Source organism: Convolutriloba macropyga, chromosome 3 (assembly GCF_964194025.1).
Source record: "Convolutriloba macropyga chromosome 3, txConMacr16.3, whole genome shotgun sequence".
Lineage (NCBI taxonomy): Eukaryota > Metazoa > Xenacoelomorpha > Acoela > Convolutidae > Convolutriloba > Convolutriloba macropyga.
This window is the reverse complement of record NC_134470.1, coordinates 68,664,915-68,677,579: the sequence shown is the minus strand read 5'-3', so window position 1 is coordinate 68,677,579 and position 12,665 is coordinate 68,664,915. Positions and strand designations below refer to the sequence as shown.

Sequence of the window (12,665 nt, the reverse complement as noted above, 5' to 3'; positions counted from 1 at the left end):
TATCAAATTTCGTTGTTAACAAGGCGTCCTTACAACGTATTTCCACATATTAACAGTCAATATCAGTCAAGTGACGATGCAGAATACCAGCAGAATAACAAAAAAAGGGTTTTACTGTTAATTTGCCGCTCTCCAAAATGTGTTTTATCATTACAATGGCCCTTTAGCAAAAAACAAGGAGGCTCGGTATTGTGCGATTGCACATAAGGTTCCGACCCCGCTCATCCACAAATTTTGGCATAATTGTCTACCAAATGAGGAACAGATAGAAAAACATAAAAAATCAAGTATTTTAAAAAAAAACTGTATGAACGAAAAGATTGCCTCCAAAGCAAATGACTTAGAGGAGTAAAAAAATAATAATGCATTAGATTGATGAGATATGCTGATATTAAGAAAGCGAGCGAAGGCGAACGGCAAAAATCAAACAACAACAACAAACAATAATTACCTCAAAAAATTTATGTCCGTTTTAAAAAACCAAACTTAGTAACAAAGTCAAAATAGCGTCAGATAAAACTGAAACTAAACAAAATAACTTGTTATTAACCAGGAAAAAATAGTTATTCACCAGTTCATAATAAGGCTCGGTAACAATTAGACAAAAAAGAACAGAAACTTTAAAGTTAGAAAATTTGCTGAATTAAAAAAAAACAATTAATTTCAAAGTAATGAAAACCATTAGAAATCAACTAAAACATCACGTAGGTTTGCAATTACGCATGCTTCTATAGAAGGGCGTTAAAAACTGTCGGTATTCAATTTTATATGCAGTTACAAAAAGAACAACAAATAGACAACAAACAAAAAAAAATCAATTAAAATTTGCCAGAAAATACTTCCGAAGCCGTAAATCCATACTTTGGCCCTCAAAATATGGTCGATTGCTTATTCGTCGAAAACCGATAACGTATTATGTGACCGCGCTTTAATAAAACTAGGTAACACTTAGACAAAAACGAAAAAAAAATGCAAAAGTATGTAATACTTACTTTTTTCGAAAAAACTTTATTTCCAAAGACATGAAAGCCATTAATTACAAAAGGAAAAATTTCAATAGGTTCATCCATTCATCCAAAAGATGCCCTTGAGATCTGCAATTAGCCAGATTGTCTCACGTCTACAAAAAGAACGTCAAATATGACAAAAATCAAAAATTCATTTACTTTTTTTTTGTGAAAAACCCGTGTGGAAGCCAGTAAAGTCATAACGAATTCTTTAAAGACATAAGATTTTGTGAAACAATCAATTTTGAGACCTTCGCTTGAAATGTATTATGTGACCTCTCATTAATGAAACTAGGTAACAATTCGACAAAAAAGAAAAAAGGCAAGATCATGTAATGCTTGTTTTTTTTTAAAAAAAAATTATTTCCAAAGACATGAAAGCCATTAACTACAAAATGAAAAATTGAATAGGTTCTTTTATTCTTCCGAAAGAAGTCTTTGAGAACTGCAATTATCCAGGACATGTCTTACGTCTACATAAAAACGTCAAATATAACAAAAATCAAAAATTAATTAACTTTTTTTTGTGAAAAACCCGTGTCGAAGCCAGTAAAGTCATAACCAATTCTTTAAAAACATTATACTTTGTGACAGCACTCCCTTTTGACACATTCTCTTGACAAAAATAATGTCATCTTTAGCCTTTAATTAACGAGACCAGGCAACAAACACTATAAAAGGAACAAAATTGCGAAGTTAGTGTTTTTTTTTTCATTTTGGAAAACAATTGTTTTCAAAATCACAAAAGCCATCATCTATCTTCTAATATCAGAACATCGGCTCATCTACTCTTGCCAATCAAACCGGGTCATAGTACAGGAAATTAAATACGACCAAAAAAGACAAAGTAAAAACGACAGTTAAAGACAAAATTAAAAGATTCAATAAAATTCTTCGAGAAAGTATTGTGGAAGCGGTAAAGAAACACAATCTATATCTTTCTGGATTTAAATATCATCAATTGTGCGTTATTTTGAACAAAAACACTGTGATATATGAACTGCCAATAACGCGATAATTTGACAAAACTAGAAAACATGAAAATTGGGCAAATACCTAAAAATTAAAAAAAAATTGTGAAGTCTAGTAATATCAAAGCCAGAACACAGGAACTTAAGGAGTAAAAACGCAATAAAGACTGATTTTGAATTCAGCAGACAGAAGAAACGCTCTTTGATTGCTGATTCTAAGCTACAAGTTGGCCAAATTAAGAGAAAAATGGAGGCAAATTGCAATAAGCCGTTTCTTATTTAAAAATCAAATATTTTAAAAGTCAAAACTACCATAAGTTTTCAAGCAATCAATTACATAAATTGATTTGAAACTAATTAGAAAGCCAATAAGACCTATCACTAGTGAGCTTTGATTTGAAGTGTTTTGTTGTTTAATGAGCTTTTAATATAAATAAGATCGAATTTTTTATATAAAAAACCGACTGATGACAATCCGAATTATTTTTTGGGTTGTAACGATCCAAGATTGGTACAAAACTATTCCTGCTAATACTGATTGTCCATAGGGAAAATTTAATTTTTCGAATGTCATAGATATAGATATTTTGTTAGTTAAAAAATCAAAAATAAATGCCTCGTTTTTGATAATCAACGAATAAAGTTAGCAAAAAACGGCAAAGTTTGAATTTCAGAGCACTCTCAACGGAAGTTGAAGTAGTATTAGCCCCCTTTTCAGTCTACAAAGATTGTGTTAGTGGTGTTTGGGTGTGCACTTACCACAAATTTAATCAAAGTGGACTAAAGAAAATTATTTCGTGCTGTTTTTGATGAAAAAGCCTGAATTTTGTTAAATATTTTGCCGGAATTTGTGACAAAAAATTCAATAAAATGGCCGACAACACATTTTGCACATTTTGTTTTTAGAAATAAAATCAACAAAATTTTTTTAACAAAAATTATTAATATTCAGCAAAATTTGCGAAATTTTAGTCAAAAATTCCGAAAAAAGGTGAATAAAATCAACGGAATTCACTCTATTTTCTCGAAAGTTTAAACCTCGATATCTCCCTGTAAAAAACGAAATTCAAAAAAATCTTTTTAATTCCATATTCTACGCTGGACAAGCTTTCTAATGATAACAGTCTCAACTCTCTACGATGAATATATCGATCGGCCAAAATTGACTGAACAAAAAAAAACAAACCCATTTGAGTATATAGTTCCTCCCCCCTCAAGAGGGGTCGGAACAATAAGAGACAGAAATTGTTGAGCAGGACTCTTTTTCATCTTTTTCTAGAAAACTGATAAGGATTTTCCTTGTTTTTATTCATCAGGTTGCAAAATGTTGGTTTGTCCTTTATATTAAACACTAGCATTCAATCTTTTTTAATAAGGCTATTAGCAACACAGACGTTTTCAAATTGCACAGCGTGCCTTAATTTGCCACTTGTTGTTAGAAAAACGTTTTTTATAAAAAAAATTGAAAAGGAAAAAAAAATGTTCTAGAACAAAAAGTATTGCTTTTGTTTAAGCCTCTCAGAAAAGGCATCACAATCGTAAACAACTGTCTTTTTGGGCTAAAAATTAGTCTTACCGTTTATTGTGACCAATAAATGAATGTACACATAATTTGACATGGAAAAATTGGAGCCAAAGAAATTAAACATCAGAAAATTATTAATCTAAGGCATGAGAAAACAGTGCTTCAATCTTCAATTTTCAAAATGAACCTTGATATTTCATTTCTTGTTTTTCTGTATTCTTGATTTTCTAATTTTTTGTGTTTCAGTGTTTCTTGGCGAAAAAAGCCTCAAAGTTACTTAGTTTTCTCTTCAAACATGAGATAATTCACTTGCCTTAGATGTCAACTCTGTAATTTTAAATTATGCTTTCTTTGTTGTGGCAAAAATTTTCGGATTTCAGTTTTTAACGTCCTTTGCCTATTTGCAAGAATCTTGCAAGATAAGCTTGTTCGTGCAAGATCTTGCAAGATGAACTTTTTCTTGCAAGGTCTTGCAAGATAAACTTTTTTCTAAGATTCTTCCAAGATTTTACAAGATAAACTTCTACCATGGGCTTCGACTAGGGTAAACACCTAATGTTGTACCCAAAATATCATACAAAATGTATAGTTCGCCTAGCGCGCAAATTAGCAGCGTCGTAATAGTATTAATTCTGAAGTCTCACAAAATTAACTTTCTTGGAAAAGTCACAACCAAATATTCCTCCCCTATTGCTACCATAGCGATTTTCGTATCTTGTTTGTAATAAGATGAAACATTTTTCAAAAGAAGATTCAATTTGTATCGTGCAAGATAACTGTTCTAGTGTACTCGATTGCTTGCGTTCACGAAGTATGCAAAAATTACAACATCATTTTTTTAATTACAAGAATTATCATGAAACTGACAAAATCACTGTTCTGAAATTACAAGGGTTATGAAATCATTATGAATGGCAGCATTAATTGTTTCTTGACATGTCTATATAAGGTCTTTCTGTGATAAATATTGAGTTTTTTTTTCAAAAATTTACGCCATCATGGTCCATTATTCTTGTATTGATCCATTTCTGCTCATGTCTTGCATTTGTAATCCGCTCAAATTACGCTTATTCTGGTCCAAAAAATGTAGGCGATCTGAGCGGATTTTGCTATACTGTCCGCTCAAATTCCGCTCATTTCTTGCATTTTTCCACTGATTCCTCGACCCGCGTCATACAAAATCCTTGTGGTACGACAACTGTGGAATCATGCATAATATATGACCAGATATGTGATGCGAATACCACATAAGTTTTGTATGATGAGCTTTCCGGGAAATAAGCTTATCTTAACTGACAGTCTAAGATAAGGGTACGGTAGGGGGAGGAAGTAGAGTATTTACACAGGAGAAGATTGATGAATAGATCCGCCATTAATACAAAGTTAGTCGGAAACAATCAGCAATCAGCAAATATACTTATTTTAGAATTCTAATAGCCAACGCTTACGCCCTCAAACATTGAAAAGATTCTGTTGTTCAAACACAAAGTCTTTGAAGGACTTACGGTTGCATTTCATAAAGTAAATTCAGCAGCAATCATAGTATATTTGCATGTCAATCAAGACCATTAATGTCAACAGTGTTTAATGATTAACAGCAAATGTTATTAACCATCACGTTTATACCATTAACCTTAATGTCAAGAGCACGTTTCGCCGTGCTCTATGATAATTTGTTGAATCATATACAAACTTTATTTTGGTCCAAAATGCAAACTAAACGTTGCAAAACACTGCAATATTTCAAGAACAGCTAAACTACTTAATTGCCGCAAACAAATGCCGAAAATTTCTTCAGCTTGATTAAATATTAGTTCTGCAACACCGCCTTAATAGCATAGATTATTAGCAATATTATCTTTTGAAATATTTTGATCTCTCCGAGTATTCTCGTGTCAGTTGAGAGCTGGTTTGAGCTGCACAACATACGGTAAGCCTCTGGTTTGACAGTTTTTTTACAATAAAATCATTTAAAATTCTCTTTGGTAATATTTTTTGAAATTTTTAGTGGGGATTTTCTTCGTAATCTTACTAGGTCATATATGATTTGTATGCGTTCACGAATAGCCTGATAGCAGCATGTTTAAAGCAACAGTTGTCATAAAAATGTATAAGGTTCAAAAATAAAGAAGCTAAAGGTGTAATAAAGAAGCTAAAGGAAATAAAGTTTGCGGTGAAAAATATTTATTTTCACCAATATTCTCCATAATTACTACATTATTCTATTGAAAAACCTGGACCGGAGTTGTTTTTCAAAATTAGTTTTTTTGCAGGAGATATTCTTGAAGATGACTGCTCTAAAACTGTGTGTATTTACTCTGGCGTTCGCCCTTTTGGCTCTGGCCGACAAAAATGTGCCCAGTGCCACTCGGCCACCTTACACTGACGTCACAACAATGGCTCGCTACGTTGTTCACGAAGCCTATTGGTGTGTGATCGGGACTATCTCGACCATGGACAATTTTGAGGGCTCTCCTTTCACAAACATCCTCTCTATAGTTGACGGGCCAGTTGATAACTCGACTGGGGTGCCCTACTTCTACACAACAGATCTGGATCAGAGCTCCCAGGATATCATGAAGAACAATACAGGGATGTTTCATTAAAAATTTTCAAAAATTTTAAAATTTTTAACAATTTTTTTTAAATGGAACTGGAGAATTTCCTCAACCGCAAAAATTTGTTAATGCATTAACGGGCTTCAAAAATAACAGATTATACTCCTATGATAAACAAATAATGAAGCGAAGTCTACAAATATGATGAATCTATTCGGATAATAATTATTATCTAAAAATAATTGATGCTGAGAAAGATGTTTTCTATCAATATGTCCTCTTCCCATGCACTGCTGGAGCTGACAAATCTACTGCAAGAGGGCTGAAGCAAATAGTGGCAATGCTCTAGGCACAAAAGGAAGATGAGCATAATCATAATTTGACAAACTTTGATCAATTTTGTAACCTTAAAATTACCTTAAAATTGCTTTAAGGTTGCTCTACCTTAAAAATTTCTGCGTTGTCTAAAGTGAGCCTAAGAGTTTGTTTCCGAAACAATTTATAGAGAAATTCTGACAAAAAAGGCAATATAGTCAAATAAAATATCCCTAAAAACTTTATCCACAGTCTCGATATCGATCAGCGAGTACGAGACCGACTACTGCAAGGACAACAACATCGACCCCGAGAGCCCTACTTGTACCCGAATCACAATGATTGGCAAGTTCGTCAAGGTCACCGAGGAACCCGAGAAAAGCTTCGCCCTGAATGCATTGTACTCTCGACATCCGGCTATGATCCAGTGGAGCCACGTTCACTCATTCTACCCGGCTAAACTTGAAATCGAACTCATTTGGGTAATCGACTTTTACGGGGGTGCATCAATTTTGAACATCCAGGATTATTACAACGTCAACTTGAACTAAATACACTGAAAAAAGCTATTGCTTTTTTTCAAAAAAAAGATCAATTCTCGCGTGATCAAGAAATATTGCATAACATCGGAAGTGGATTTGAGGAGATCGAAATATGAAGGGTAAAACTTCCATGAAAACAACCAGTGAAATGTGAAAACATTTTAGTCATCAAATATTGCAACCAGTGACGAACGCTTCGAATTTGACGACTCATTTGATTATATATTCAAAGTGTTATTATATCTAACTTCAATTTTATATAAGTATACTGAATCATATTAACCGGATTTAATTTAAACTGCATCTGATATTGGTTATAGTCACCATAATAAATTCTGATTCCAAATAAAAATGAGGCTCGCTAATATACGATGGCACATAATGTTCCGACCCCACTCATCCAAATTTTTGAATCAGTTATCTACCAATTGATGCAGAGATATACTGCCTTTAGTGAAGTGGCTTATATTTTTGATTTTGTTATTTAAACTTTGACAGATTCCTGAAAAATGACAGACGTCTAAAGAAAAAGCGGTTCACGCCAGTGAGATCACCTTTTCTATATCTATAAACTGAAAACTAAAAAAAACATATTGACCAACATGAAATCAACACTAAAATACAATTTTTCAAGTTATCAACTAATTTTAAAATAAAAAACAAAATCAACATCCATCCCGTTTTCAAAACTAAATCTCAAACAAATGTCCTCTAAGTAACAAATAACCTCTATATAGTTTTGATTCAATTTTAACTCCCAATTTGGATTATAAGTTTGTGCAGTTGTAAAAAAAATCTCAAATTTTACAAAAAATCAACCCACATTTTTCCCATAATGTGGAGTGAATACGAGTTAAATTGAACAGAATTATCCTTGAACTAAATGACAGATGGTTTATTGAAAGAGGAAGTTGCTAACATGCAGGAGATCACAGTTGTGAACCCGGGTTTCAGATTTTTTGGTTTGAAATCCGTTGAATGCGGTGAAAAACAAAAATTCAAATTTAAGAAAAACGCAAATCTTTCAAGAACTCACCGCTAAAAAGTGCAATTCTTTCGAAATCGTCCACTTTACCGCATTTACTGCATTGATCGCTAGAAGATGCGAGAGACTTGTTGTGAGTTTTTTTAAACCACTATTCAGCAAATCTTCCATTATGTTATCGACAAAACCGCGACCCGAGTTTTTGGGGATTTTAGAGTGCAACTGCAGCAATATTCTATTATAAGATTCTATCATTTCTCATTATATTCTCATAATATTGTATCACATATATTGTATCATGAGACATAATGATACAATATCTTTCCTTTAGTTTTTTAAATTTTCATTTTCTCCATATGGATTCAATGTTTATCCAATTAGTTGAGGAAATGATATAATCAAATTTTCATTATAAAGGGCAATCCATGATTCATAGAAAAGAAAAAAGCTTTCCTTGATCGATTTAACAATTAATGTAGTCAGATGCAATAATTTAAAGAAAAATAGAGACAAAAGACAGGAGTATCAGCAAAACATGGTCTTAAACAACAATTGACAATACAAAAATTGATATCAAAACAAAAGTGAGATACTCCTCTTTTTTATATCGGAGAAAATTTTCCACTATCAGTACTTGCAATACTTCTGATCAATCAGGATAAATAGGAAAATCAACTAAATGAACTTCTGCTTATCAATTAGGAAAATTGCGAAAAATTCATCTGTCTAAACTAAGTTTTTAAAGCTGCCTCTAAAAGTATTTTTTAAAATCATGAATAAAAATTGATAATTCCGATGTAATTATACCTAATAGCGTGCTATACATTCTACAACATCAAGCAAATACGCAATACGCTTTTTTAGTAGACCATCTGATGAGTGTCGAGAACAGGCGTTGAGTCGATAACCGGTGCACTACTTGGAGCAGTGGTTTACACATAGTGCTGGTGATCTCAGGTGAACTGTTATCAGAAAGAGTTTGAAGCGTAGCTTTTTTTAAACAGGATCAACCCAATTTAGAACAAGAAGGTTTATACAGACTAACAAATTCTTTCCAAAACCAAAGTCCTTTTTGCTCCGCCTATACCTGCTACAATTACCGGCTACAATACCTGCTAAAAAGTTATCGTACAATTAACACTCAGTTTGATTCGCGTCGCCACGGACTTCTGCGTTATAACTTAACGCTAACTTCTGATATTAAGATGTTCATGTAGCTCACGTTGCTAAAAAGGACTATAAACATTTTCGTATTTGTGGAAATTTGGAACTCTCTAGTGTTCATTTTCAAATGAGCTTCATGCCCAGAACATTTTTTATCGTCTGGTGAATGCAACATGTTGGGTTATGGACTTTCGCAAGTGGAATAAAAAGCGTTTTTAACTAAGTAAAAGAATTAATTTCTCAAAAATGAGAGAATAACAAAATGATATTTTACAGTAGAATTTAGAGATTTACAGGAGAGATCTGATTATTAGATCAAGATGGTGATTTGAATTTGGGGAAAAAAAAGGACTCAAAAATCAGCTGTATATATACCCATTATCAGTGTGAAAAAGTCAAGATACAAAACTAATCTTAGCTCCGTGATTTATAGTGGGGGTCGCAAAGGTTACCCAATATGGTTTGCTTCTGCAAATCAGTCGCAAAGGGAACCATAAATGGAATGCATTTGCACTTTTCTAAGAATTCATTCACACTTCCGGAGATATCATCATCATTTATTACATGCTGGGAAGATTTTACATCAATTAATCTAACTCTAATAATAGTTATCTAGATTCACCAATTTGAACCGAATATTGATTCTCAGCACCATTTCTTGACAATTCATTTATGTAATTTCTTTGATCGAATTCATATTGCTTGTCTTTCTAATCTGGTAAGTCAAACTTTCTTTCTAATTCTCACTAAGTTTAAGACTATAGTTTGATCGATATTCTCACACCCCCACTCAGACCTGAGCTGATTGCGTAGAGTCTGTTCCCATCAAAACTGCTCTGTCTGTTCCCATCAAAACTGCTCTGAAGTCAAAACTGCTCGTAATGAATTGAAATAGTCCCATCCTCAATCTTGTCACGAATGAAGTGGAACTTTGTCTCGATGTGCTTGCTCCTCTTGTGCATGACTGGGTTTTGGCAAAGTCTGATACAACTTTGGTTGTCCTCTCCAATTGCTATTGGACGTTTCTGTTGGATGCCAAAATCCTCTAGAAGTTGTTTCAGGTAGAGTGCTTCCTGAACTGCTGCTGCCATGCCCTGATATTCTGCTTCTGATGAAGAAAAAGCAACTGTGGCCTGCTTCTGACACCCCAGCTGAGTGCTGCGCCACGTCCGTTGAGCTTGAAGTAATAGCCCGTTGTTGATTTTCTGTTCACGTCTCCAGACCAGTCTGCATCACTTTCCCCCACTAAATCATAACTAGCCGCTTTTGTGTAAGTAAGTTTTAAACCTTTTGAACCTTGAAGATATCGCAGAAGTCGTTTTCCGCACATCCAGTGTTGATTGGTAGGTGCATTAATGTGTCTGGACAGAATGTTGACTGTGAACATGATGTCTGGCCTCGTCTGTTTGGCCAGATACAGAAGTGATCCAACCAAGCTTCTGTAGATCCTCTGGTCCACTTCTTCGTCTCCGTTCTGTGCTGTCTGAAGTTTCAAATTCAAATCAGCTGGAGTTCTTGAGGGTTTGCATTGATCCATTTGTAACCGCTCAAGCATTGTTTCTATGTAGCGTTCTTGGTCGACTGTGACTTTGCCCTCTTCTGGTCTGATTCTTAGACCCAGAAACCAGTGTAGTCTCCCTATGTCTTCCATGTGAAAGGTTGCTTCTAATGCCTTCTTGACATCAGAGACCACTGTCATACTTCTTGATGCTACTATGATGTCGTCAACCCAGACCAAGATGAAGGTGTGATCCTCTGCCTCTGATCTTGCGAACAAGCAGTGATCGTTCCTGCTTCTGGTGAACCCCTGTCTCAGTAGGAAGTTTGCCAGCTCCTTGTACCAGTTGTTAGCAGCCTGTTTCAAACCATAAATTGATTTGTTTAGTCGACATACTAACTTCTCCCCATCTGATCCGCGTTTTACAAACTCCTGTGGCTGTTCCAGATACACTTCTTCATCGATTGGTGAGAGCAGGAAAGCAGTCTTGACATCAAATTGTGGCCTGCTTCTGTGGCCTGCTTCTGTGGCCTGCTTCTGTGGCCTGCAACTGTGGCCTGCTTCTGACACCCCAGCTGAGTGCTGCGCCACGTCCGTTGAGCTTGAAGTAATAGCCCGTTGTTGATTTTCTGTTCACGTCTCCAGACCAGTCTGCATCACTTTCCCCCACTAAATCATAACTAGCCGCTTTTGTGTAAGTAAGTTTTAAACCTTTTGAACCTTGAAGATATCGCAGAAGTCGTTTTCCGCACATCCAGTGTTGTTTGGTAGGTGCATTAATGTGTCTGGACAGAATGTTGACTGTGAACATGATGTCTGGCCTCGTCTGTTTGGCCAGATACAGAAGTGATCCAACCAAGCTTCTGTAGATCCTCTGGTCCACTTCTTCGTCTCCGTTCTGTGCTGTCTGAAGTTTCAAATTCAAATCAGCTGGAGTTCTTGAGGGTTTGCATTGATCCATTTGAAACCGCTCAAGCATTGTTTCTATGTAGCGTTCTTGGTCGACTGTGACTTTGCCCTCTTCTGGTCTGATTCTTAGACCCAGAAACCAGTGTAGTCTCCCTATGTCTTCCATGTGAAAGGTTGCTTCTAATGCCTTCTTGACATCAGAGACCACTGTCATACTTCTTGATGCTACTATGATGTCGTCAACCCAGACCAAGATGAAGGTGTGATCCTCTGCCTCTGATCTTGCGAACAAGCAGTGATCGTTCCTGCTTCTGGTGAACCCCTGTCTCAGTAGGAAGTTTGCCAGCTCCTTGTACCAGTTGTTAGCAGCCTGTTTCAAACCATAAATTGATTTGTTTAGTCGACATACTAACTTCTCCCCATCTGATCCGCGTTTTACAAACTCCTGTGGCTGTTCCAGATACACTTCTTCATCGATTGGTGAGTGCAGGAAAGCAGTCTTGACATCAAATTGGCGCATCACATGGCCCTGCTTCGCTGATAGCTGAAGTAGAGTCCTGAATGTCTCTGGCTTACAGGCAGGCGCAAAAGTCTCAAAGTAGTCCAGTCCTTCCACTTGTTTGAAGTCTTTCGCCACATAGCGCGCCTTGTATTTGTCCACTTGACCACTGGGTCCCAATTTCACTTTGTAGACCCATTTGCCCGGTATGACGTCCCTGTCTGTGGGTGGTCTCACTAGGTTCCAAGTCTCGTTGTCTTGGAGTGCCTTGACCTCGTCCTTCATTGCCCGGTGCCACTGGTCCCAATCGTCACCTTGCTTGGCTTCGTAGACTGTTTTGGGTTCCACATAGTCGCCCTCAGTCAAAGCAAGATGGGTCCTGACTTCTCCAAAAAATTGCGGAACATTCCTTGCTCGTGTCCCTCGTCTGGGCTCTGCTCTGTCCGCGTGTTCCAGTGCATCTTCATTGAAACCAACTGTCTCTAACTGTGAGAAGTCTTCTGTGTCACTGTCTTCCAGTGACTCTGAGTCTCTGTAACTCCCTCTTGTTGCAGTAGATCCTTCATCTAGTGCTGTTTCTCCAACATCTGAGGCCTCTGGTCTCAGTGTTGTTTCTTGAGTATTTACGCTCCCTGCGTCATGCCACTCCTCCTTTTTTGCAGTAGATGTGTCCTGTCGTTCTCTGTTGTCAT

At 35.9% G+C, this 12,665-nt stretch overlaps 1 protein-coding gene across 1 annotated transcript; it reads left to right on the top strand.

Moving 5' to 3' along the window:
* The first annotated feature begins 5,167 nt into the window (after positions 1-5,167).
* LOC142337238 (protein CREG1-like) lies at positions 5,168-7,226 on the top strand. The gene is made up of 3 exons (XM_075386383.1): positions 5,168-5,433; positions 5,777-6,095; positions 6,629-7,226. Exons 2-3 carry the CDS (start codon positions 5,792-5,794, stop codon positions 6,925-6,927), a joined length of 603 nt encoding a protein of 200 aa, XP_075242498.1. The 5' UTR covers positions 5,168-5,433; positions 5,777-5,791; the 3' UTR covers positions 6,928-7,226.
* Positions 7,227-12,665: the final 5,439 nt, after the last annotated feature.